The following is a 26,985-nucleotide window of genomic DNA, read 5'->3' as shown; positions in this document are numbered from 1 at the left end:
ATTAGACACTATGCCTCTTTCTCTATTTCATTCATTCATTCATTTATGGTTGCATTGGGTGTTTGTTGCTGTGCACAGGCTTTCTCTGGTTGCGGAGAGAGGGGACTACTCTTCGTTGCGGTGCGTAAGCTTCTCATTGGGTGGCTTCTCTTGTTGTGGAGCATGGGCTCTAGGTGCGCGGGTTTCAGTATTGTGGCACACGGACTTACTAGTTGTGGCTTGTGGGCTCTAGAGCGCAGGCCCAGTAGTTGTGGCGCACGGGCTTAGTTGCTCTACGGCATGTGGGATCTTCCTGGACCAGGGCTCAAACCTGTGTTCCTTGCATTGGCAGGCGGGTTCTTAACCACTGTGCCACCAGGGAAGCCCTCTTTCTCTATTTCTTAATTTTTGCATTTTAGAATTGTTCACTGTCTCATGAACATTCCACTTACTCTTTCTTCTTCCTCCCAGTTTTTGATAAATGTATTAGTATTTTGGGCTTTTCTTTTGGTTTCATTTATAATTTTAAATAATATATTTAAGTCTTTATTTCTTGTTTCATCACCTTTCAATTAAATCTGTGACTTTAGAAGATAGAGGTATTAGCAACCCCTGTGTTTTCCCAAGTGTTTAAACTTCCACTTTTCATCTCTCCCAGAAAGGTGTTAATGCTCCAAGTGGATTGTAACTTTTTGTTTATTTTGATTTCGTTGTGTAGTATTTAGAGAATAAAGTCTGCATCATTTCTACTATTGAGACTTTGTTGAATTTTTTAATGTTTTATACATTGTCAACTTCTATAAATATTCCAATAGTATTTGAAAAGAATATGTATCATCTGTCTGTTGTGAGCAAAGTTTCCTACTCTCTTTCTTGCTCTATCTTATCTAATCAAATTTATTATTTATGTAGTTCATATTATAGAGATTTACTTATTGCTTACCTTACATCTGTCAGTTTCTGAGAGTTTAAATACGTATATGATTATTGTAGAACTTTAAGTTTCTTATCGTATTTCAAAAGTGTTTGCTTTATGTATTTAAAACTATATTGTTAGATATATAAATGTCTGTGACTATTCTGACGTCTTGCTGGATTGCATATTTTATGAGTATGTGACTACCAGGAATAAAGACTATATTTCCCTACCTCCCTTGCAGCTTGATGTGGTCATGTAACAAAGTTCTGACCAATAGCATAGAGGCAGAAGTAGAATGTGAAAGTTTGGGAAAGTATTCTCAAGGGAGATAGTGTGCCCTTCCCCTGCCCCTTTCTTCTTCCTGCTGGCTGGAATTGTACATGATAGCTGGAGCTGGAGCAGCTAGCTTTCCTTATACCATGATGTGGAAGCTACTTAGTAAGGACAGCAGAGCTTGGGTGCCTGACACTGTAGAAAATAATCCTTGCCCTGTGCCCCTTACCTGCAATTTTTGTGAAGGAGAAATTAATTCTATCTTGTTTAACCCACTTTTGGGGGGATTTTCTGTCACTACCAACCATCTCTAGCCTTAATGCTGTTCCTAAATTCTGTTGTGATAGTTGGGCTCTGTATCCCAGCAAGTCTCATAAGACTGAGGAAACTGGACTAACGTAGAAAGGGGGTTCAGATGCTAGGCAGCCAAAGAAAAGATAAATTATCCACTTCATTATGATTGGTGCAAGGAGTTTGGGGTGAACTACAGAGTTAGAGGGAACAGTTCTTTAAAAAGATCACCCTCACTTTTGACACCAATAGTAAGTTTGGGTGAGGCAAGGGTTCCCAAAACTACCCACAGTTTCAATAATTCTCCTAGAAGGACTCACAGAACACAATGAAAGCTACCATATCCCTGGTTATGACTTACTACAAGAAAAGATACATATGAAAATCAGCCAAGGGAAGATGTGTACAGGGCAGAGTCCAGGCATGTTCCTAACATGGAGCTTATGTTGTTTTCTCTTGTGAGGTCAAGACGTGTTACTCTCCTGGCCTTGATGTGCAGTAATTTGCACAACCAGGAGGTTCACCTGAACCCCACTGTTCAGTTGTTTTGGGGCTCCATTACGTAGGCATGATTGATTGATTGTCCACATGGTTGATCTCAGTCTTCAGTCTGCAGGTGGACTGACACCCAAAGCCTCCAGTCTAAATCACACTATTGGTCTTTCTGGTGTGGCCAGTCCCTACCCTAAGGTGTGGGCAGCCCCCACCCTAAATCATCCAGTTTGACCCAAGGCCCCCGAGCAAAGATACTGCTTTCAGGCATTCCAGAAGCCTAGAGATCACCTTCTAGTAGCCAAGGGTAATGACCAGCCCTCTTGTTTGGTAGTGTTAATTCTTCAATACACAATTGGACTTTTTTTTTTTTTTTTTTTTTTTTTGCGGTACGCGCGCCTCTCACTGCTGTGGCCTCTCCCGTTGCGGAGCACAGGCTCCGGACGCGCAGGCTCAGTGGCCATGGCTCACGGGCCCAGACGCTCCGCGGCATGTGGGATCTTCCTGGACCGGGGCACGAACCCGTATCCCCCACAATTGGACATTTTTAACGGCTTTCGCTTCATTTCTGTATAGAGCCTTTTAATCTGAAGCCAGAAGTTGTCTACACGTACTCAGCCTCATCTTGTGTGACCACATGCCTCCTGAGTGCATAATGACTTTATACTGTGGCTGTGTCTTCTCTTTTTCTGAATTCTTAAATCTAAGTAAACTTGGTGCTAGGTGAAGCCTCTTCTGTTTTGTAAATTTGTTAATCCAAAACCGAGACCATTGCTGCTAGTAGAGCAGAGTATGTGTTACAATCTTCTATGCCTTAATTTTTTCTCACACATTTCCCACCTCTTGCTTCAGCAAATTGTGAGAGATTTTAAGTCTTCCTTCCAAATCCCTAATTTGGCTATTAGTCGTGTCCATTTTGTTTTTCAGCTCATCTACTGAATTGTGTATCTCAGCAATCATATTTGTAATTTCCAATAAATTCTTTTTCTCTGATTTTTAAAACTTGCAACTTTTTCTTGTTTTCTGATAAAATATTCTCAAATATCATATCTGAGGATGTCAGTGAGAGTTTTTTCTAAGTTGTATATGGTTCCCTGGATAATCTGTGTTTATTCTTGGGTCAGTGGTTCTGTTTGCTCAATGTGGTCCTTATGGTTCACGCTGTTGGTTTTTCCTCATGGTCCATTTATATTCACAAATGAAGGGTTAGACTCACTGGTTTACGTAGCTTGCATGTTTCTTCTGCAGTTGTAGAACTTTTTTGCCCCAGCAGCCTTCTCCTGAATGGGAAGTGACTGTAGGTTCTATATAAATGTGTGGGGTATATGAATGTCACTATCAGGCTTAATTTCAGGTCACTGAACATGCTGACTCACTGGGGACAACCTCCCTGTCCTATTAAAAAAGGAGGACTTTATTCCTTTCTCCTTAAACCGGAGATATTTATTTAGTATAGTCCCCTCCCTGGTCAGAGCTGCCTTTTCTCCTGTCCACCTCCCCCACCCCCATCCCCTGTCTATTGTGGAGATTTTAAGCCTATATACTTACCAGTAGAAAGCTTCCCTAACCAGATTCTTCACATTTTATTGAGTGTGGTCTCAAGTATTACCTGGGGCTAAGTGTCCCAGGGGCCTGTAGCTCAGTTAGGATGTGTTTGCAGAAGAGTCTGACTGGTTCCCAATGCCACAACCATCCTGCATACACTTTTAAATTAATTAACACTACCGGTTTATTTCTCTTTCCTGGAAAACAGGATAATATTTCCCAGCCTCCTCTGTAGTTCGGTAGGTTTAGATGACTAAGTTCTACCAGTGGGGTGAGGGCAAAAATGATACCCCCTGGGCTGGTCATAAAACATGATTCCCTATATTCTTTCCTTTCCATGCTAATTTTGGAAGCCACTGCAGATGTTCCAGTTGGCAAAGCTACATCATAGAAAAAAGCCTGGATCCATAAGTCAAGGCTTAAATAAGAGCTAGTGAAGACTGGTGCCTAACTTGCTTCAACATGTGAGGAGAGTGACAAAACTTGGGTGCAACCAAGGTGTCCTTCAGTAGGTGAATGGATAAACAAGCTTCAGTACTTCCAGACAGTGGAATATTATTCGGGAATAAAAAGAAAATGAGCTATCAAGCTATGAAAAGACATGGAGGAGCCTTAAATGCATATTACTAAGTGAAAGACACCAATCTAAAAAGGCTGCATTCTGTATGATTCCAACTCTGTGACACTCTGGAAAAGGTAAAACATGGAGACAGTAAAAAGATCAGTGGTTGCCAGAGGTTGGAGGGAGGGAGGGTTGAATAGGTGAAACACAGAGGATTTTTAGGGCAGGGAAACAATTTTGTATGGTACAATAAGGGTAGATTCATGTTACGATACATTTGTCCAAACCCATGGAATGTACACCACCAAGAGGTAACCCTAATGTAAACTATGGACTTTGGGTAATAATAATGGGTCAGTGTAGCATCATCAATTGTAATAAATGTAGCATTCTGGTGTGGGATGTTGATGGTGAGGGAGGTTGTGCATATGTGGGGGAAGGGGGTCTATGGGAAATTTCTGTCCTTCTTCTCAATTTAGTGTGAACCTAAACATGCTAAAAAAAATAAAGCCTTTAAAAATATAAGGAAATTTATTTGATAGAAAGTCAGGAATAGGTCTGGCTTCATATTTGATTGATCCGATAGCTCAATGATGACACCAAGAACGATTTCCTTCTGTCCGCTCTGACAATCACAGTGCCACATGGTGACTGGTGGAATAACTGGGGCTTCCTGCATCTTCGTTCATGTTTAATGGGAGGGAGAAAATCCAGAATTCCAAGTATGTCACCTAAATTACATACTTTCCCCTGGATGGAATGTTGAGATTGACTTAAACCCAACAGGGATGACCATCATTGCCCTTGCCATCAGGGTGGAGTTAGCTTTCCCTGATGCCCATAGCTGCAGAGGATGGCCAGTTCCTGAATGAAAATCCGGAAGTCTTATACCAGGAGGAGGGGTAATGTTTGCTGGGTAAGCACTTGACAACATCCCTGAGAGCAGTGGAGGAGACCCATTACGGTATTGGTGGCTTTCTAGAAGTTAGAACAAGAAAGGAATTTTTTTGAATTTACAGAAGGAAAATATGGGACTAATAATAAAAATAAATAATAATATATAAATAATAAATATATTATTTAAATAATACATAAATAATAACATGGGACTAATAATAAATAATATTTAAATAATAAATATATTGTTTAAATAATAAATAAATAGCTAATAATAATATGGGACTAATAATAATAAATATATTATTTAAATAATAAATAATAATATGGGACTAATAATAATATATAAATAATAAATATATTATTTAAATAATAAATAAATAATAATTAATATTATGACTATTAGTGGGACCAATTAAGGAATTTAGAGGTTAACTTTTAGAAGATTCTTGTGTTTTAGATTTGAACTCAGAATTTGCCATTAGAAAAAAACATGTTAGGAAACATGAAGAAATTAAGCACACAGTATTTCACAGCAAGATGAAAATTCTCCCTCAGTTTATCTTCAGTTCTCAAAGTCAAGTGGGGATGAGAGACACTGTGGAAACAGTTCAGGTGAAGGGTTCAGCAGATGCCACCCCAAAATATGTCACTTTGGCATACTGACTAGAGCTAAAGGCACTTGAAAAACAGCAGGCGCAAGAAGGGCACTTATCCCCCGTTTTTTCCTTGAAAGCAGAAGAGGAGACTCCCTTGTGAGCGGTGCCTCCCTATACTGGAGGAAAGTTCAGTCTTATCACCAGAAATAGGAGTCAAGGCTGAGAGAATTCTGCACATGACTGTCACGATAATTTCTCTTCCTTTACTTTCCCCGTATTTTTTACTTTTCCACAGTTTGCACTCTCTTCAAACTACTGTATAAATACTTCGGTTTTTCCACTTCTTCAGGTCTTCATTTCCTTGTTGAGACCTTGATGTTCATGTAAAAAAAAAACCTTAGTATTCTTTTCTCTTATTAATCTGTCTTATGTCAATTTTATTCTCAAGCCTACTCAGAAACTCCAAAAGAGTATAGGTAAAAAATTTTCCTCCCCTACACAGGTGAGATAAGGTAAAACCACATGCATTCCTAGTAGAAATTTTGTTGATATTCAAAGAGTAACAGGTATTGAAATAGAGCACAAACAAAGGGATACTGTTGAGGTAACAGATGATATCAAGGGGGTCTGATTAGCTAGATGTGGTCCAGTCAGTGGCTGGATGAAGAAGCCTGAAGAGCACTGTCCTTTCCTAAAATGAGGTTTGATTAGTTCCTACCCCTGGGGCTTCTCCAGATCCAAACTGATGTCCATGCAGAATTGGTGTCCAAGTACTGTTCAGAATGAAACCTCTTTTAGGAAAAGGAACAGTCCTCCTCCCTCCCTACAGCTTCTAGGTTTAACTAGAAAGTATCAAGAAATTTTGAGATCCTATAAAGTGTGTAAGAGAGAAAGGGTCCACTCTTCCCATAAGGCATTGCAGTAGAATCCTTCACTATTGCAATAGTGTCCATGTGGGTACTTCACACCATATTCTTTTTCTAAAGTACAATGGCAACTATATCACCCTCTTTCTTACCAATCTTTAAGGTCTCCCTTTGCCTGTACAATTAAACACGTTTAAGACTGTCTATCACACAGCATTCTCCTCCTTTTGTAGTGTTTACACACTGCTATTTTATGTGTACCCTATACTCTAACATGGACAACTATACTTGAACACACTTGAGTTTTCCACCACTGAGCCTGTTATTTTGACTTCCTAAAATGTCTTCTGTATATAAGGAAAAACCTACAGTTCTCCTCCTGTGTCTTTCTTTTCTGTGTGTCTCCTTTACTACTCACACAGAACACTGCACTTCTGACACTGCTGGTTACCACATGTGTGGAGGGTTTTATCTCCACACCAGGCAGATCTCTGAGACAACCATCTGGATGTCCTACAATTTAATTCAGTCCTAACACTATCTACCTGGAGATGGTGTCAGTTCCCTGAGGTTAAAGGCTCAGTCCCACAAAACTGCTCTCACCCCTCCTCAGCTGCCAACTGCAAGTAATAGGTCCCCAGGGTACCCACAACTTCTGTGTGATTTGGCAAGAAATCCGAGGTTTCCACAACCCCCTCCTCCTCAGGTTCAACTAATTTGCTAGAGCAGCTCGCAGAACTCAGGGAAACCCTTACATCAACTACCTTATTAAAGGAAATCACAAAGGATATAAAGGAACAGCCAGATAAAGAGATGTGTGGGGCGAGGTCTGAGAGGGTCCCGACTACAGGAACTTCTCTCCCTGTGGAGTTGGGGTGCATCACCCTGCCTGTGTGGTAGTGTTTGCCAACCTGGAAGTTCTCCAAACCCCATACTATTGGGATTTTTCTGGCGGCTTCCTCACATAGGCATGATCAATTATTAACTCAGTTTCTGGCCCTGCTCTCCTCTGGAGAATGGGGCAAGACGGCTGAAAATTCCAAGCTTCTAATCATGGATTGGTCTTTCTGGTTACCAGTCCCCATCCAGGAGCCACCCAGGAGCCCACCCAGAGTTGCCTCGATAGAACAAAAGATGCTACTAGTGCTTTTATCAGTTAGGAATTTACAAGGGTTTAGGAGCTCTGTGCTGGAAGTTGGGAGAAAGGTACAGGCAGAGACCAGTACACATATTTCTTATCATTTCCACCTTCCGTCATCAGGTCCATCTTGCAAAACCTGACACACATATATTCACACACATACACATAGTTTAAATGGCAAATAACACGGTAATATACTGTTGCCAACATATATTAGAATTATCTACTTCTGAAATACATAATGAAATGCTGCTCTAGGTCATGAAGAAACAGGTGAACATTCTAAAGGAATGGGAAATGTAGATTAAAAGGAATACAAATATTTTCCCAATAAGAGAGGGAAATATTCAACCTCACTAACAACAAAGCACAACAATATGAGATTCTCTTTTCAACCTATAAAGTTTATAAAATTATAAAAATTAGACACACGCACACCTATACACACACATTACACCAGTATTGACAACATGGCTGTCTCATACAGTGTCTTTGATGGTGTACTTGATTGTTTCTGGTATGCATAGTAAAGGATCATCATACTGTTCAGAAGTTTGACCCAGTAATTTCCTTTCAAAGAATCTCTCTTAAAGAAATAATCAGGGCTTCCCTGGTGGCGCAGTGGTTGAGAGTCCGCCTGCCGATGCAGGGGACACAGGTTCGTGCCCCGGTCCGGGAAGATCCCACATGCCGCAGACCGGCTGGGCCCGTGAGCCATGGCCACTGAGCCTGCATGTCCGGAGCCTGTGCTCCACAATGGGAGAGGCCACAACACTGAGAGGCCCGCGTACAGCAAAAAAAAAAAAAAAAAAAGAAATAATCAGTGATACACAAAGACTTATACATGTATATGTCCCTTCACCATAGGAACGGACTTTATAAAGAAAAACTATCAACAGAGTCAAGGGCTAACAATAGGGGATTGATTAAATGAAGGGTTGTAGCACCAATCAATGGAATACATATCACTGTTTTTAAAAAGTCATGTATTTGAAGAATATAATAACATGGTAAGAAAAACATCATACAATACTGAGGTAAAACGGATGTACACTTAATTGAGTAAAAACTCAATACACACAACGACAAGCCTAGAGGAAAATGGAAATATTCTAAAATGTTAAGTGTGCTAGTTTCTAGTGAATGGATTATATGCAACTCCTTTTCTAGTGAATAATTTTCTCTATTTTCCAAGTTTTTTATGAATTTTTATTACTCTAGATTCGAGAAAAAGAGATCCTATCAGTTAAGACCCATATCAAAAGCCACTATCCCTCTGAATTCTTTTCTGATCTTCACATCATAGTATGTAGTTTCACTCTCCCCTCCAGAACACGTGCCTATGGTGTCTCTATTTCCCCTTTTCTTAGGTCCTCCTACTCAAGAGAATTTAAAGAGGAAATCATCTTTGTGTCTTTTGAAATACATGGTCTACAATTTAACTTCATCATTAATTGGCCCCCAAATTTCTGCTGCTTCTGCCTTTTATCACTCATGATCAGCATCTAGAGAAGACTGACACTCCAGCTTGATAGATGACGCGATTCCTTCAAGTGTCACGGAAGACGCTGTTTACAGAAAGTAGCAGAAAGAGAGATACAAAGAGAGGAAAGAGGAAGAGGAGGGCAAATCACATACACATTGTTAACAATCAAGGGAAGGAGTGTAGGCATTTTGAGTTGCCTGTCAGCTCCCACAAAAACATACTACTATGTCAAGGGTTTAAACACGGTTCCAGATCTACTCTTTCAACATCAGTGCCCTGAAATACCCCTCCCCTCGCACTTCAAGTCCAGGAACTCGCCTGAGAACTTAGGCAGGAGAAAGATGAGCCACTTCCTTTGCCTGTGCCTGGGGCTGCTGCCCTGCACAGGGCATGGATGGGCTCAAGAGAGAAGAAACTTGATGTGGGGAGCCGGGGCCCCAGCTCTAGAGGTACCATGCAGGTACTGAGTCTCAGTTTCCTCATCTGTAAAATGAAGATGACACCTGCCTCACAGTGGTATAGAAGAAAAAAACAGCTGGCAAAACAAAAAGTTCTGTACTGTTTTTGAATTTTGAGAAAAAACACCTGTCAGGAATTGCTTTACTGAAAAAGAAAGTTGAGGAACTGGAATACCATATCACAAATTAAGGTGTTTTTTATTTTAAACACATTAAGCTTTAGAAAAGTTCAGTAAGTTTAATATGGAACTATTTATATCAAGTGTTACAAAACTGAATAATTTATTTGCACGCTAACCATTATTAAAGTCACTTATGAAATTCATCTAAATGTTTTACCAGCTTTCAAAATAACTAGTTCACAAAGGTCCATATGTGAAGATACAAAAATAACTTAAAATACACTTGCATGAGGAGAATGCTTACTCATTCAAGGAGAAGATATCAAAGAACTAAAACCATACTTGCTTTGAAAATTTTTAGTAATTTTTTTTCATCTAAGTAGTTCTATAACTAGTATAGTAATTTACAGCTAAGATGTTCACTTCCATTCTTAAATTAGAAACTCAGATCTGATAATATTTTTGATATTTTATATGCTTTTCTTCCACAGTAGGTAATCATTTATTTATAAATTAATTATTAAACAAAATCAATAATAAATTATTCAAATAGTAACTAAGCACCAATTGTGTACCAGGTGTTACTCTTTTCCTTTCAGAGCTAAAGCCTTGTCAGTTATGTGTTGTTAGACACTAAAGGGCATGCTTTCTCCATCTGTTGTGTTTTCTGTAGAATCACTCTCCTCCCAAACAACTGAAAAAGTATGTAATTTATAAATATCTTGAAAATTTCTTGGTACATCCACTTTAACACTGAAGTAATTATTAAAAAGAAAAAAACTACACATATACACTAATTGTGGCAGCTGTCCCCGGGGTAAATGATTACAGCATTCCTGGGATTGTCGCCTTTTCCCCACCCAAGTGTTTGTGGAAGAAAGTCTGGAGCTGCTGCCAAGCATCCACCTGGGCCCTGGCGTGAGCCCTGGGCTCCCCTCCCCAGATGACAGGACTGCCCACCAAGGTGTGCAGGGAAGCCCGGCACAGGGGGAAGTAAGGAGGCTCAATGTAGTGTCCCGCCCCTGGGTAACAGATGATATGGGGCTTCGCCTTACTATGGGCCTGCAAGCGTTTAGAGGCCTCATTAGCATAGAATTCACTCTTCCAGTTGTGGTCATCCTGACCCACAAGGAACAGGAAGGCACACTCAGCCCTTTCCACAGGAATGAAGCTCTTCTGATCAGGTCCTTCCAAAGGGCTGTTCAGGACATCCAAAATGTCTGTTAGGCCATCTTTGGTCACCTTGAATCGACTTCGGCTGACACCCACAGGCGGCAGTGTCTCACCCTTGTAGTGTAAGGTTCCGCCGACACTGGCCACAGAGCCATTGATTATGACAGCTGCGGTGATGCCCTTCAGGAACGAGGCCATGGAGAGGCAGAGTTCGCCTCCTTTGGAAATCCCAAGCAGCCCTACCCCTGGGCCCTTTACCTGAGAAAAGGCCAAAGGGAAAAGGAGAATGAGTCCATGAACAGTGCAGTGTGGCGAGTAGCGCCTGGACTTGAGAGTCGGTTAGAACTGAGCGTGGATCTGGGCTCTCCCACTTATCAGGGTTTGCAGCCTTGGGATACTGACTTATCCTTCCTCTCTACCTTGCTTTCCACAATTTCTCCGTCACCATTCCTGGTGTCTTCAACCATGTGGATGACAACTAAATACTTTGGCCTCTCAGTTCCTTGACCTCCAAACCTCCCATTATCTTTTTCTCTCCCCGACCTCAGACACACACTCCCATTGTCATAACCTAAGTCAAGTCATCAATAAGTACATCATCTCCAAAACATCAGCTTCAAGCATTCTACTCTCTAATCACCAACTTATTTACCTCCAGTTTGGCAATTCTCATACTGCCCACTCCCACCTCTTTGAGACCCTGACTACCATTTTTTCCCTATCAGTACCTCTCATTTTCTCACTTCTCACCTCATCCGGCTTAGATTTCAAGCTTCATTGTTATTATCGCTCCCCTGCAAACACTCCTAACTCCCTTAATACCTCTCTCCCTTTGGTCCTACTCGCCTAGAAAAGTGCTCACCTCAGTTAGCACCTGTTATTCACTTCCTCCAGGCCTGCATTTGTGCAAATGAACACTGCTGGAGAAAAAAATACATGCTTGTTGGGCTTCCCTGGTGGTGCAGTGGTTAAGAATCCACCTGCCAATGCGAGGGGCACGGGTTCGAGCCCTGGTCCAGGAAGATCCCACATGCCGCGGAGCAGCTAAGCCCGTGCGCCACAACTACTGAACCTGTGCTCTAGAGCCCGCGAGCCACAACTACTGAGCCCGTGTGCCTAGAGCCCATGCACCTCAACAAGAGAAGCCACCGCAACGAGAAGCCTGCGCACCGCAACGGAGTAGCCCCACTTGCCACAACTAGAGAAAGCCTGCACGCAGCAACAAAGACCCAACACAGCCAAAAATTAATTTAAAATATATATATATGCTCGTGAGGACAGATTTTTTTTTTTTTTTTTTTTTGTGGTACGCGGGCCTCTCACTGTTGTGGCCTCTCCCGTTGCGGAGCACAGGCTCAGCGGCCATGGCTCACGGGCCCAGCCACTCCGCGGCATGTGGGATCTTCCCAGACCGGGGCACGAACCCGTGCCCCCTGCATCGGCAGGTGGATTCTTAACCACTGCGCCACCAGGGAAGCCCCGGACAGATCTTACTTTCATGTCATGACCACAGATTTCAAATAAGCATCCATACTGCCCCTCAATTCTGCTTCCCTGATGTTTGCTTTCCACTTCTCCAAAAGGCCATTCCACCTTGTCTCCTACCTCTGTAAGCCCCTTTAACCCCTATTCCCCTTCACTAAAAATAGAAGCTATCAGGTAGGAACTTGTCCTCAATTTTCCCTTCCAAGTCAACTTAGTTCTACATGAATCAAGCTCTCCTTCTTCCCTCCTGTTTCCAAAGTATCTCTAATTCAAGGCCACCCTCTGCTTGTGCTTGGGATCCCATCTATTCTCATCCTTAGGGACTCTGCTCCTGCAATTACTTCCTCCTCTCTCTCCTTCATAACTTTCCTCTCTACTGGCTCATCCCCATCAGTGTACCCCAAGCTCTAGTACCTCTTACATTTTAATAACAATCCTTTGAGCTTAAATCCACTCTGCCCCAGTTTTCTACTCCCTTTCACAGCAAAACTTGTAGGAAACTTTGTGGTTATTTTCTTTCTTCACTTTCTACTCAATCCCCTCCAGGGTAATTTGGGTTTGCCCTATTCCATAAGGACTCTTCTTGTCAATTACCAAACTCTTCGGTTACAAATGCCTTTTTATTGACCTCTCAACAGCACTTTTTTTGTTGTTGTCTTTGTTATGGTTTCTACAAGAGCACCCTTAACTGTTTTCAGCCACTTATTTCTCATAAAGATACTCGGAATGGGATATTACTGTCATCCCAACTTTTGAGAGGAAGAAACAGAGGCCCCAACGTCATGAAGCTAGTTAAGTGGCAAAATCAAACCTCAAATTTAACTTTTCTCTATCAAACACATTGTGCTGGTTCCACTACACCCCATCACATTATCTAAGAGCTCCAGCACTTCCATCTCCTTTGAGCTCTGATTGAATTATAAAATAAGCAAGGTCTATCTTCTAATCCTCTTATATCCTGAGCCCTCCAAATGCTCCGTACTACCTAGGTTCTTTGTCACCAGGTTCTTCTTTAAAACTGAATCCTCTGCTCTCAGAGGGGCACATGGAGGAGAGGTTTATTAAACACAAACATTTAAACTAGAGACACTGATCTCCTTCCGCTTTTCCTCTACTTCCTGTGTCAAACCCAGGGTTCTCAATGTGTTTGGGCTTGTAATGAAATAGTATAAAATACTGGAATTTAAAATTCCATAATTCCAATTAGGACATCTTTACTAGCAGGAAATCTATTACGGCAACATCTAATTGCATGTAAACTGTCTGGGAAAAGCGACTATGAAAGGCAGTGTGTGTTGGGGGCAGGAAAGGGCTGTCATGAATTTGTCAAGTTCTGTGAAAACCAAGAGCATTTAAGAGAAGGAGAACTAATAACGCAGAACATAAAAATTAGAGGAAGTTCCAACCTGAGGGTGATTAAGCAGGTAGTTCATAGCTTCTTCAAAGTACTCCAGGTGGAGGTTCTCTATGCTCTTGGGGAGGTCTTCATAGTTATAATAAGCCAGAGCCATCACAGCAAAACCCTTCCCAGCCAGCAGACTAGCTCGATATTCCGGAAGGCCACGTCCAGTTCCAGAAATGTCCACAATCCCAGGAAAGGGTGCAGGTCCTTGGGAAGAAACAAAACACAAAACTAAACTATACTTGAAACTCTTTGCAGTGGCGTCAAAGGCCATTTTTACCTATTTGGTGATGTCAGAGTTTTCTGTTGACAATCAGAAATGTTGAACGGCTCTGGTCTTCAAAGATCCAGACTGTGGCATAGGCTAAACCCACATTCCCCGCTATACCTGGGGCCTCAAAGCCCCACAGATTTTTACAAAGAGCATGTACTATTTTTGTGGTTAAAAATAATTTAGGGCTTCCTTGGTGGCGCAGTGGTTGGGGGTCTGCCTGCCGATGCAGGGGACACGGGTTCGTGCCCCGGTCCGGGAAGATCCCACATGCCGCGAAGTGGCTGGGCCCGTGGGCCGTGGCTGCTGGGCCTGCATGTCCGGAGCCTGTGCTCCACAGCGGGAGGGGCCGCAGCGGTGAGAGGCCCACGTACCGCAAAAAAAAAAAAATAAAATAATAATTTAAAGGGACTTCCCTGGTGGCGCAGTGGTTAAGAATCTACCTGCCAATGCAGGGGACATGGGTTCAAGCCCTGGTCTGGGAAGATCCCACATGCCACAGAGCAACTAAAACTAAGCCCGTGCACCACAACTACTGAGCCTGTGCTCTAGAGCCTGCAATGAACACCCAGTGCAGCCAAAAAAACAACAACAAAGACTCAGTTGTCAGGACTTCCCTGGTGGCCCAGTGGGTAAGACTCTGCGTTCCCAATGCAGGGGGATTCAATCCCTGGTCAGGGAACTAGATCCCGAATGCATGCCACAATTAACAGTCCACATGCTGCAACTAAGAAGTCTGCATGCCGCAACAAAGATCCCAAGGGCCACAACTAAGATCCGACGCAGCCAATAAATAAATAAATAAAAATTTTAAAAAAGACTAAATTGGCAAAATTCGTACAAACCCTCCAAATACCTTGGCCAAAAGCATTGCCGTTGGTCCTTCTAAATCTCAGATCCACCCCCTTTGGAACTCATAAACTCTCACCCTTTGAGATAGTCACAAGCCATCCAATGCACCTGGCCCCTGCCTCTTTTGATTCACAGCTGATAAGAGGAGGTATATTTCATACTGTAAAGACCTAGTTGCTTCCATTAAAAATAATCAAGCTTTGGTAGAGCAATCTTGTCACAGAGCAATCCCAGGAGATGAAAACCTTAAGCATCATACCTTGTATTCTGGAGATTTCCTCTTGAAAAAGACACCTCCAGAAAGACTTTTTTAACCCCACTGGGAAGGCCCCTTTCAAGTAGTGCTAACCAACTCTTGTGCTGACAAACTCCAGGGAACAGACTCTTCATTTACATGACACATCTAAAAAAAAGCACCATACCGTCCCTGGACCTCACATCATAGGATGACCTGAAAGTAAAGATTTCCCAGAATTGAAGCGCACGACATCTGACCAGACAGCTTTGCTAAGATGTCAGGGCCAGTACTGTTAGAACGTTCAGGATTCACATTAGTCTCTTCATCTGGACTGTTAACTGACTCTGGATTCTTATCCAAATTCAGGGTAACTGAACTTGCAACCTCACATGCTATGCCAGTAATAACACATTTGGTTACAAACAGTTCTTTTAAGGTAAGACACTGTTTTAAAATGTCTTTGAAGTTTTCCTGTCTTCACGAAGAGTTCATTAGCTGTTACCTCATGTTTATGCCTGCACTGTACCTTCCTGAATGCACTTGGTTAACTGTTTTAGATTGACTAGGCCCTTGTTGTATACGCTCGTCTATTTTGCTCTCCTGGCTGCTTTAAATGGGGACTTCCAGGAGGCATCCATGGCTCTGGGTTCGCCTCAGTAGGGAGAACTTTTCTCCCCGAAATCAGAGTAAGTGCCAATAAATATTTGTTCAGTTGGCTATCTTCAGGCCTAGGATCCTGGTTTAGAATCATCATACAATTCGGAATTGTCATGTTACTTTTGATTCTATACTTGTTTCCTGTCAAACCTCTGTAAAAATGATATATACCAAAAGAGATGATCTCTAGTTCTTAGGGTCTTGAGAAATAGGGACTATAGACGGAAAGTTCCTGAAAGTTCTCCCTCCTACCCCTCCTTGTTACTCAAATGTGACCTCAATAGGTTTCCACTCTGTGCAGTTTCCCTCTAACAAGGGACATGACACCCAGGAAAGGTCCTTCCTGACACAGAAGGACAAAAAGCCACTCCACTGACTCTTGATCATCAATGGTTTTGGAGAAAGATCGTGATTACAAGGGAGAAATATGAAAACTAATAAAGGGAAACCTCACTACAATGGAGTAAGGAGGACAGAATTGGGGAGCTTTCTTGCAGTACCACTCCATGTCAATTATAGGAAGAATTGTCAATTACAGATCATAACAGAAAGATCATCAACAGGAAAGAATCATCAACTACAGGCCCCAACAGCAGAAGATGTAAATGGCCTCCCCTCTAAGAAACTGACTACCCCAACAACTCAACAATGAAAAATCACCATTATCCCAAACTCTCTTTTCTCTGATGGACTTTTGTTCAAAACAACCCCTCCCAGCTTCCTCCTTTTTCTCTATAAAATAGCGTTCTTCTCCTTGCTTTGTTGTACTTTCCTATGGTTTTAGCCTTAGCTTGCTTGTTCCAATTTGCAATTCTCTGCTATTCCCAAATTAACCCATTTTTGTTAGTCAAATAACTAACTTTTATTTTTAAGGGCAACAGTGGGGGTGCAAAATGATAAAATCACTTTGGAAGACAGCTTACAATCTCTTATAAAGTTAAACATACACTTAGGTTATGACCCAGCAATCTCACTCCCTGATATTTACCCAAGAAAAATGAAAACTTGTGTTCACACAAAAAGTTGGATGCAAGCGTTTCCAGTGACTTTATTCTTAACCTCCAAAGACTTGAAACCCAAATGTCCTCCAACTGGCAAAAGAATAAACAAACTGTGCCACATCCATCTAATGGGAAACTTCTAAGACACAAGAAGAAGGAACTACCAATATATGGAGCAACAGGAATGAATCTCAAATACATTATGCTAGACTCAAAAAGCTACCTACGGGCTTCCCTGGTGGTGCAGTGGTTGAGAGTCCGCTTGCCGATGCAGGGGACACAGGTTAGTGCCCCGGTCCGGGAGGATCCCACATGCCGCGGAGCAGCTGGGCCCATGAGCCATGGCCGCTGAGCCTGCGCGTCCGGAGCCTGTGCTCCGCAACGGGAGAGGCCACAACAGTGAGAGGCCTGCGTACCGCAAAGAAAAAAAAAAAGCTACCTACTGTGTATAAGTCTAGTTATGTCACATTTTCACTATTTACATTAAAAGTTTGTATTTAATGTGCAAATTTTAAGGACTATTTTTAAGGCAAATACTTTATACGCAGAACTTTAATAATTCAGTACTAACCATCAAAGCCCTGTCAGTACCTGTTCCCCTTCCCTCACTTTCCACTATTCTGAATTTTATCAATCTCTTGATTTTCTTCACAGTCTTACTACTTGTAAGTATTCCTTAAATGGCATTTTGTTTATTTTGCCTATTTTTTTGAATTTTATCTGAATGTAATGATACTGAATGTGTTCTTTGGAGACTTGATGTTTCCGTCAACACTGTTTTTGAGGTTCACCCATTTTGATTCTTGGTTTTTAAAAAATATTTATTTATTTATTTAGGGCTGCATGGGGTCTTAGTTGCTGTGGCACGCGGGCTTAGTTGCCCTGCGGCATGTGGGATCTTAGTTCCCTCACCAGGGATCGAACCCGTGTCCCCTGCATTGGAAGGTGGATTCTTAACCACTGGACCATCAGGGAAGTCCCTTGATTCTTGTGACTATATTTCAATTACTTTTGTGCTATAAATATACCTCAATTTATTCATCAGTTTTATTGCTGATGGACATTTAGGCTGTTTCCAGTTGTTTTTGCTCTTACAAACATAAATACCTATTGGTGCACCAGGAGTAGAATGACAGTCAACTTTCTAAGTAAAAGCAATTTTTTCCAGAGTAGATGAATAATTGTGTTCCTTTTTTAAAAACAATTATTTATTTTATTAATTTTGGCTGCGTTGGGTCTTTGTTGCTGCTGGCGGGCTTTCTCTAGTTGCGGTGAGCAGGGGCTACTCTTTGCAGTGCATGGGCTTCTCAATGTGGTGGCTTCTCTTGTTGTGGAGCGCAGGCTTCAGTAGTTGTGGCTCACGGGCTCTAGAGCGCAGGCTCAGTAGTTGTGGTGTACTGGGTTAGTTGCTCTGCGGCATGTGGGATCTTCCCGGACCAGGACTTGAACCCGCGTCCCCTGAATTGGCAGGCGGATTCTGTGTTCCTTTTAGCAGTGTATGGGAGTTCCTTTTCCTCCACATACTGGTCAAAAACTGGTAATGTTAGACTTCTAAATTTTGAGGGTGTTGAGTGTACTGTTTAGTTTTACTTTGCATTTCCCTGATCCTAATCAGGACAAGCATCTTTTAACTTTTTCATTGGCCTGTTGCTTTTTATGTAATGGTAAAATTAACCAATAATTCAAAAGATTTCCAGTGGATAGCAAGAGGCCTTCTTCCTTCATGGTAATTTTCTTAAATCTTAATATACTCTGGGAGTTAGAAGCAAAGTTGTAAAACTGAGAAACTTTAGAAAGAAAACTTTAAAAACTGGAAACTCCTTATACTTTTTTTTTTTTTAATTACAACTGTCTTTACCCTTTCCTTGCGATGTCTTCGTTCTGACCTCTGTCTTGGAGCAGCAGAGCCACCTCCCCAGCCAGCCTTACGTTCCATTCTTGTCTACTCGAAATTTTCAGGCCCCACAGACCTTCGGAATGTCGGGAGCTACCTACTTACTGCCTTTCTCTCTCACAGACAAGACAAACAGTTAGGGAAGCAGAGGGCTTACCGGGCGGCAAGAAGAGCGTGGCGCGCACCCGGCCCGAGCGCACGGGCTCGCGCCGCACCCCCGGCGCCAGGAAGTCGCGCTCGTGCACCGCCCGGCCCAGGAGCCCTCCGGCCTGCGGGTCGTGGCCATGGAGCACCTCCAGCTCCACGGCGAAGGGCGTCTGCACGTCCCGCTTCACCAGCCGCAGCAAGGGCTTCTCGGGCTCCAGAGCCCAGAGGAGCCCCATGGGCTCCAGGCCCGTGAAGCTGCCGCCCAGCGCGGGCGCGCGCTCCAGGTCCAGCTGGCCGTGGGCGTCGGCGCAGTAGCGCGCGTGGGCTCGGAAGAGCGCGTTCTTCTCGTCGCGCAGGGACGCGCGCAGCGTGACCGGCTGTCCCGGGGCCAGGCCGCGCACGGCGATGCGCACCGGCTCGTCCCAGCGGCAGCGGCCGGCGGGCTCCAGCGTCACTGTTACCGCCATCCTGGCAGGGGCCCAAGAGTTTGGGTCACCGGTCCTCAGCTTTGTAGGCCCTGCCATCCGCGCCCAGGGGGTCGGGTCCCATCGACAGAGTCGGAAGCGTCGCAGGAGAGCCGGAAATGAGACCACCATTTTGCGCCTTTTTCAGATCTCGGGTCAACTTCAGAGGGCTGTGAAGAAGATTAGAAACTAGTCCCTCTAGCGACAGGCTGCCTACCTGCAGCCTAAGGGCTCATGGGGCCGAGCAGCCTGCTATAACTCTTTGGAGGGCCGCGAAGTCCTGCCGATCAGTGACCGACCTTTAAAAGCAAGAGCGAAAGCAGACACACAGGAACTTTATGTGGGGAAGAATTTTCCTAGTTTTGCCTCTCAGAAGTTCTTTGGCTCTTGCAGCGTGGGCTGGACCGGGCTGCCCCTGAAGGAACCTGGCACTTAACAAAGTGTCCAGTCTCCAAAATTAATGTAATAGGGCAGGGCGCGCCGGCCAGACCCCGGGGCCTCTATGATGTAGGAGCGTGTGGCCGCCGCTGCCTCCTGCAGCCAGCCGCCCGGTTGGCTCCGACGCGGGCCCCGGGGCGACCCCGGTCTCTGCCCCCTCCCCCAGCCCAGCTGCTAAGTCAGACGGCAGCTGAGGCAGCGCCGGCCCCTCGGCGGGACCGAGCCCCTGAGCCTGCCCGGGATCCTGTGGTGGAGCGGGGCAGCGAGCAGCCTTTGGCGCGCAGCATTTGCCGCACGCAGTTACTCTGGGCGACCGGTTACCGTGAGAACCCCAAAGCGGGAAGGTTAGAGAGGCGATTAGCGGTCCTTCTCCGCCAACTGTCCGACCGGCGGTGGTCCTCCAGCGGAGGGTGAGGTAAGAGGTGGATCAGACCACGGCCTTCTCCCTGGGGCCCTCCAGGCCCTCCGCAGCCTCCTGCCAGCAGGTGCAATGGGGAGCCCCAGGACAGGCTGGGGGCTGTGTCCTGTAGGGCTTCAGAGCCCTTGCCAAGGCTGCCCAGTGGCGGGGCCCAGGCCTTGAGGCAGTGGTGAACCTCTCCCCCATGCCCGTCTCTGCGACCTAATGGCAGCGGTAGTCTGCCTGGGTCGCAGTCTGTGGGACCTGACCTCCGCCTTTTGGGCGGCCTGAGGAGCCTGAGGGCCAGTTGGGTCCTGGACGCCTTGCTCCCTCAGTGATGACGGCTGGGCAGGGTCTGGGGACCCGGCCCTAAGGGTGAAAGTTGTGCCTTGGGACCTTGCCCTTTCGGGCCGGAACAGAGAATAACAATTGTTTGGTGGAGATTTATGAGAACATCGTTACCTGACCTGACCTCAAGAACAAAGGATCTGGGACATCCCTGGTGGTCCAGTGGGTAGGACTCCCCACTCCCAATGCAGGTGGTCGGGGAACTAGATCCCCGCAAGCATGCTGCAACTAGGACCTGGCGCCGACTAAATAAATACATAATTTTTTTTTTTAAAAAAGGATCTAACATCAAGAAGTTTGCAACAACTAACCACGCCCCCTCCACCTTTCCTATAAAAGGGCTTTGCTGAAAGCTTTAGGGGAGTTTGGGGTTTTTAAGGCATGAGCCACCAATCTCTTTGTATGGCCCTGCAATAAACCTTTCTCTGTTCCAAACTCCAACGTTTTGGTATTGTTTGGCCTCATTGTGCGTCAGGCACATGGACTTATGTTCCGTAACATTAATTGCCAGAGGAGTGGACTGGAATTGAGTTTTGTCACCTTGTTGGGTAATTCACACCAGCTAATAATCATGTCTTTTCTTTTAAAATGTGCACCATAAAAAAAAAAGGACCTCCCTGGCGGTCCAGTGGCTAAGACACTGCCCTTCCAATACAGGGAGCATGAGTTCGATCCCTGTTAGGGGAAGTTCTCCATGCTGTGCGGCACGGCCAAAAAAAAAAAATGAAAATAAAAATAAAATGTGCACCATGGTGTTTTGCTTGTATGTTATTTGTCTATTATGATTATTTTTCCACAACTAAGGGGCCTGGCGTCTTACTAGCTGTGTGACCTCACTTTCATTCCTTATGGGTGTAAAAACAGCCAAATGAGGTAATAGTTGTTATTTTGTTATCTGGACTCTTATATTGCTCCATTTAGGCAAACGTTATCTCCCTCTCGCCCTGGACTGCTCACCTTTTCCCACTATTACATAAGTTACGGGTTCATCCAGTGGTGAATTTTTCATCAAACTTAACTGCAGGCCCCTTCCAAGGCCTTGTACTTGATTTTACATTCATGAATTCATATCCTTTCTATTAGAGAAACCTGCAAATTGTATAAGCTTCAAACCCACAAAACCTGTGTTTGCCTCTGCTCCTAATAAGGCCACCCCCATGAGCTTCCCAGACAAGACTTTTTACCTAGTTTCAAATGTTCTCCTGTCCTGCTGGTCATTAATCATGCAACTCCCTTTAGCTCTAATTACTTTTGTACTGGTTCTATGGGATACTTCACAGTGTATTTTGTGCACGAGACTCAAACTAAAGACGGTAAATAATAATAGCTAACTCTTAATCCATACAAGAACCTTATGAGAAAATTAAGGCCCAGAGAGGTGAATTGATTTGCTGAAGATCACACAGCTAGAAAGTGGAAATGCTGGGATTTATACCTTTGCAGTCCAATTCCAGAGCCTGTGCTCTGAACATTATGCTTTGTTTCTCACATGATGATGTCCTAGTTGAGAAGATTTGGGAAACAGACATTCATATACTGTTGGTGGATATACACACTGGTATGACCTTTTCAGAGCAACCTGGTTAAAAATATTTAAAAGATGCATTCTCTTTGACTCACAATTCCACTTCTAGAAACTTTGCCTAAATAAACATTCATAAATGTGTGTAAATATTTGGCTATAACAATGTTTACCATATCGTTGTTTTAACAGAGGAAAAAGAAACTAGCAAGATAAATTTGGTTTAGTCAATTTGATTGTAATGCAGTAATACAACAGAAGAGATGTAGCCATTAAAAATGATATAGCAGAATATGATGAGGAAATTTTCATGACATTGAAAGCAGGTAGAGAACAGTTTGTAGAACTTTATATATATATATAAACATATATATATATATATATATATATATATATAAACATTAAAAAAAAAAAGACTAGTAGAAAGCTACCCTAAACTGTTGTCTCTTAGGCTTTGGGGTATCATGAGTAGTTTTAATTTTCTTCTTTGTGCAGAATTTCTATCACCAAAAAACACATGGCGTTTATAATTAAACAGGGTTGGTTTTTTTAAACTGTGGTAATATACAAAGATAAAATTTACCATTTTAAAATGCATAGTTACCTAAGTACATTCACATTGTCGTGCAGCCTTTAACCCTATCTCCTTTTTCATCACCCAAACTGAAATTCTGTACCTATTAAACAACTCCGCATTCCTCCCTCTCCACCACAGCCCCTTGGACATCATTATTCCACTTTCTGTAGCTATTATTTGACTATTCTAAGTACCTTAGATCAGTGGAATCATACAGTATTTGTCCTTTTGCGTCTGGCTTATTTCACTTTGCATAATATCTTCCAGGTTCACCCATATATGTAGCATGTACCGGCATTTTATTCCTTTTTAAAGCTGAATAATATTCTATTGTATGTATATACCACATTCTGTTTATCCATTCATCCATCGATGGACATTTAGGTTGCTTCCACCTTTTGGCTGTTGTGAATATGCTATGAGCATGGGCGTACAAACATCTGTATGAGCCTCTGCTTTCAATTCTTTGGGTATATACCCAGAAATGGAATTGCTGGATCACATGTTAATTTTAATTTCTTAAGGAACCTTAACCAGTGTTTTTGTTTTTGTTTTTGTTTTTTTGCGTTACGCGGGCCTCTTGCTGCTGTGGCCTCTCCCGTTGCGGAGCACAGGCTCCAGAGGCGCAGGCTCAGTGGCCATGGCCCACGGGCCCAGCTGCTCCGCGGCATGTGGGATCCTCCCGTACCGGGGCACGAACCCGCGTCCCCTGCATCGGCAGGCGGACTCCCAACCACTGCGCCACCAGGGAAGCCCTTAACCAGTGTTTTAATATTTAATTTTTTAATTCTTTCATTCACTTCATCTCAGAGAACATGTCCTTTCACTCTTGTGAGGGACCCAGGGTCTGAGCACAAACTGAGCCCTGGCACTAAAGTTAGTGTTCAGGTTGGTCAGCAAGAGATGGTAACCACCTGAATAGCACAGCCCCAGATCAACGAGACAGACAGAACTTTATGGCCAGAAATCTTCTTTACTGTCAGGACAAATTAGTTCTCTTCACAAGGGGAAGCCTGAGGACCAGTATTCTGTAGGCCTGGAATTTTATTATTAAAAATATAGGACTTGAAGAGTCCCCTTGTAAAAAAAATAGTGTTATTGGCTGACAACCTAGCCAGAATTTGGGAAGCAGGGGAGATGGAACTGAACTGTGTGAAGGAAGGAGATTAAGCAGGGGCAGAGATGAAAGGGGAATGGGAAAGCTCCCAAAGACACTCATTCTGCTTTACTGTTTGTTCTATCAACCTGGTGGTCTGAAGCATGCCAGAGCTGGGTGTTCATGTGTTCCCTTGCTCTGTCTCTTTCTCAGTAGGACTTATGAACGAATTGGGGGAGGGGGGACATTGAGCTGCATAGACCTAGAGGTTTATTTTTCAAAGGATGACCAAGAAATCCATTTTGCCACCAATCAGTAAATACAATGCAACTTCCCAAAGTTCAATTTACAAAAAAGGAAATTTAATAAATAGCTGAAGATACCCCTGATTGAACCCATAGGTTCTGTGCGTAGACTCATGGAATTCTAAAGAGGTGGTTGCCTAGTAACCAATATAAGCAGCTTTGGAACCTAAAACTAGGGAAGGTTTAAGATGGAAGAAACTTGCTTCCCTTTGAAGACTGTGTCTGGGAAGCCACTTTGAAGGTAATTTCAAAACACTGCTGCTTCATCAGTATGTGAAAGGAGCTTATTAGCATCAGATGAATGATGAGAGGCAGACAGAAGTAGTCGAAAATATTTTGGATTAAGTGTCAAAGTATCAGTGTGTTGCTTCAGGTACTAAGCAGTACTGTGATCTTAGTCACGTCTGCTCTCCAGACCTTGGTTTTGAAACCTAGTATAAAAGAGTTTTAACAGATTATCTTTATGGCAGCATTTCCAGAGTAATCTCATGAGACAGCAGTGTACCTGTATGAGTGCGTGGCAAAGAATGGGAATTAGAAAGTAGAGGGGAGGGAATTCCCTGGCAGTCCAGTGGTTAGGACTTTCACTGCTCTGGCCCAGGTTCAGTCCCTGGTAGGGGAACTAAAATCCCCCAAGCCACTCGGCATGCCAAAAAAAAAAAGAAAGAAAGAAAAAAGAAAGTAGAGGGGGGAAAAAATGAAGGGAACTTTCTGTTAAGAAAGAGGCAGCAGGGACCTCTCTGGTGGCGCACTGGTTAAGAATCCACCTGCCAATGCAGGGCACACGGGTTTGAGCGCTGGTCTGGGAGGATCCCACATGCCGCAGAGCAACTAAGCCCACGCACCACAACTACTGAAGTAGGCTCTGAGCCTGCGCTCTAGAGCCCATGAGTCACAAATACTGAGCCTGCGCACCACAACTACTGAAGCCCACATGCCACAACTACTGAAGACTGCGCACCTAGAGCTCATGCTCCGCAACAAGAGAAGCCACCGCAATGAGAAGCCCGCGCACCGCAACGAAGAGTAGCCCCTGCTCGCCACAACTAGAGAAAGCCCATGGGCAGCAACGAAGACCCAACACAGCCAAAAAATAAATTAATTCATTTTAAAAATACTTAAAAAAAAAAAAAGGCAGCAGAGAGAGGGTATTTGAAATAAGCCAGGTTAAAAGGCTGTGTTCCCTGATCCCACTCTCCCTGCTAACCAAACTTCCTTCACAAATCTGACAGATACATTTTGGAGCTATGGTTTCTCTAAATTTAATGTGTATAAAAACCTCTGAGAGCTTGTTAAAATGCAGATCTCTAGGCTTCACTTGCAGCCCACTGAATCAATATTCTAGAGTGTGGGACACAAGAATCTGCATTTTAACGAACTCCTCAGGTGATCTTGATGCAGAAGGTCCTTTAACTGTATCTAACAAGCACTGTCACAGAAGTTGACTGTCCCCTCTTGGGCCCTTCCTCAGAACTTCAGAATCTGTGGGTGTAGATCAGAGAGTATTACTTGTCTAAAACTCTCAGAAGATGGGACTTCCCTGGTGGTCCAGTGGATAAGACTCCACACTCCCAATGCAGGGGGCCCGGGTTCCATCCCTGGTCAGGGAACTAGATCCCGCATGCCGCAACTAAGAAGTCCATGTGCCACAACTAAAACCCCGAGTGCTGCAACTAAGAAGACCCCACATGCTGTGATGAAGACCCTGCGTGGCGCAACTAAGACCCGGCGCAGCCCAAATAAATTAAATAAATAAATAATTAAAAAAAAAAAACTCTCAAGATACTGTGCTAAGGTTTATAGGCTTTCCTTCTGTGGCAGTTTCCACTGCTTTAGTAACAGAAGGAAAGAAACAAGATATTTCTCCTTTCAGCATGCATTATTTAGCCCACTTCAACTATTTCTGCAGAATAAAGGCAACAGACGAGGGGGTGAGGGTTGGGGACTGGAAAGGTGAACAGAAGAGTGGAACTAAATTTGGGACCTCTGAGATAGCATCCATTTTGAGTCTGGATTTTTATATCAGGTGTTAACTGGACACATGTGGCATAAACCTTCGAGCCCCACTCCTGCCTGTCTAGCCAAGTTCCTAGAAATGCAAGAGATAATCTGGTGGTTGCTGCTTACCGGATTACAGGGCCTGATCTGCAGTTATGCCAGGTTTGAATAACTGTAGGATGCAATTTATTCAATTTCTCACGCTGTCAGTGCACAAAAGCACCTGGAACCTGCCACTCTGCTTTTGCTTCTTGAGGGCTATTTGTTGGGAGGGAACCCTGCCTCAATGTTAGTCCAAGTAACATTTAAGTTTGGATAATATGGAGCTTCCAAACTCTGTAGGTCTTTTCTTCCCTCTCTTAATTGCCTAGGGCCCCAGTATTCCTAAACTTTTCCCTAAGTGCCCAGTGCATCTACCTGTGGGGCCCCAGAGACTTGCCTTCTAAGGACAATACTCCAGGCTCTAAATCAATAACAATTCCTCACAGTTATGTAATACTTTGCAGCTTGCAGAGAACTTTCATACACGTTCCCTAATTTTGAGCTTCATATCAACACTAAATTAGAACAGGTATCAGACTCTATTTTCAGATTGGCAAACTAAGGCAAACCAGGGATATTAAATCATTTAAACATGGCTGGGAAGTGCAGAACCTGGCCTGACACTTGTCTTCTGACTCTAAGTCCGTCCAGGACAGACCTCTTTTGACCAAACCTTAGAACATTTTGTCCTGTCCCAATTCCTTTACAAAAACATATCTATCATGTGTTTCATCCTTTTTCAACAAGCCATTATCTTAGATGATGATAACTATTCCTTGAGAATTTATAATAACTGATAATGATAACATGGTATTCTTTCTGTGATGACAGCATTGTAACCAAAGATTCTGTATGTCACAGGCTAAAGGGCATATATCTGGGGACATCCCAAATCATTCCATATAGGTAGTCATCTTAGGGTAAAACCAGTCCTCATTCTGTTTTTCAAGTGTTTAGGCTCAAAATGCCCCCTGACTTAGGAGCAAGATACTGACACACTGATATGTTAAGAATAAGATGTTCTATTAGGCAATACACAAGGCAGGAG

General features: G+C 43.5%; 1 protein-coding gene across 1 annotated transcript; it reads right to left on the bottom strand.

Annotated features, from left to right (window-relative positions):
- Positions 1-10,087: 10,087 nt before the first annotated feature.
- Positions 10,088-20,619, bottom strand: LOC116749791 (acyl-coenzyme A thioesterase 1-like). Its single transcript, XM_032624553.1, has 3 exons — positions 18,761-20,619; positions 13,695-13,897; positions 10,088-11,061 (listed from the first exon to the last, which is right to left on the bottom strand). Exons 1-3 carry the CDS (start codon positions 19,344-19,346, stop codon positions 10,456-10,458), a joined length of 1,395 nt encoding a protein of 464 aa, XP_032480444.1. The 5' UTR covers positions 19,347-20,619; the 3' UTR covers positions 10,088-10,455.
- Positions 20,620-26,985: the final 6,366 nt, after the last annotated feature.

Source organism: Phocoena sinus, chromosome 2 (assembly GCF_008692025.1).
Source record: "Phocoena sinus isolate mPhoSin1 chromosome 2, mPhoSin1.pri, whole genome shotgun sequence".
Lineage (NCBI taxonomy): Eukaryota > Metazoa > Chordata > Mammalia > Artiodactyla > Phocoenidae > Phocoena > Phocoena sinus.
The sequence above is the reverse complement of the archived record's forward strand: the minus strand, read 5'-3'. Positions and strand labels throughout refer to the sequence as shown.

Bases quoted from the DNA above. Each gene is read 5' to 3' on its own strand.
- LOC116749791 (XM_032624553.1), bottom strand. From the start codon at position 19,346: ATGGTGGTCTCATTTCCGGCTCTCCTGCGACGCTTCCGACTCTGTCGA. The intron at 13,898-18,760 runs GTAAGCCCTCTG...TTTCTTCCCAAG, and splicing joins CACGCTCTTCTTGCCGCCCG to GACCTGCACCCTTTCCTGGG. The intron at 11,062-13,694 runs GTTGGAACTTCC...GCCTTTTCTCAG, and splicing joins ACCTGCTTAATCACCCTCAG to GTAAAGGGCCCAGGGGTAGG.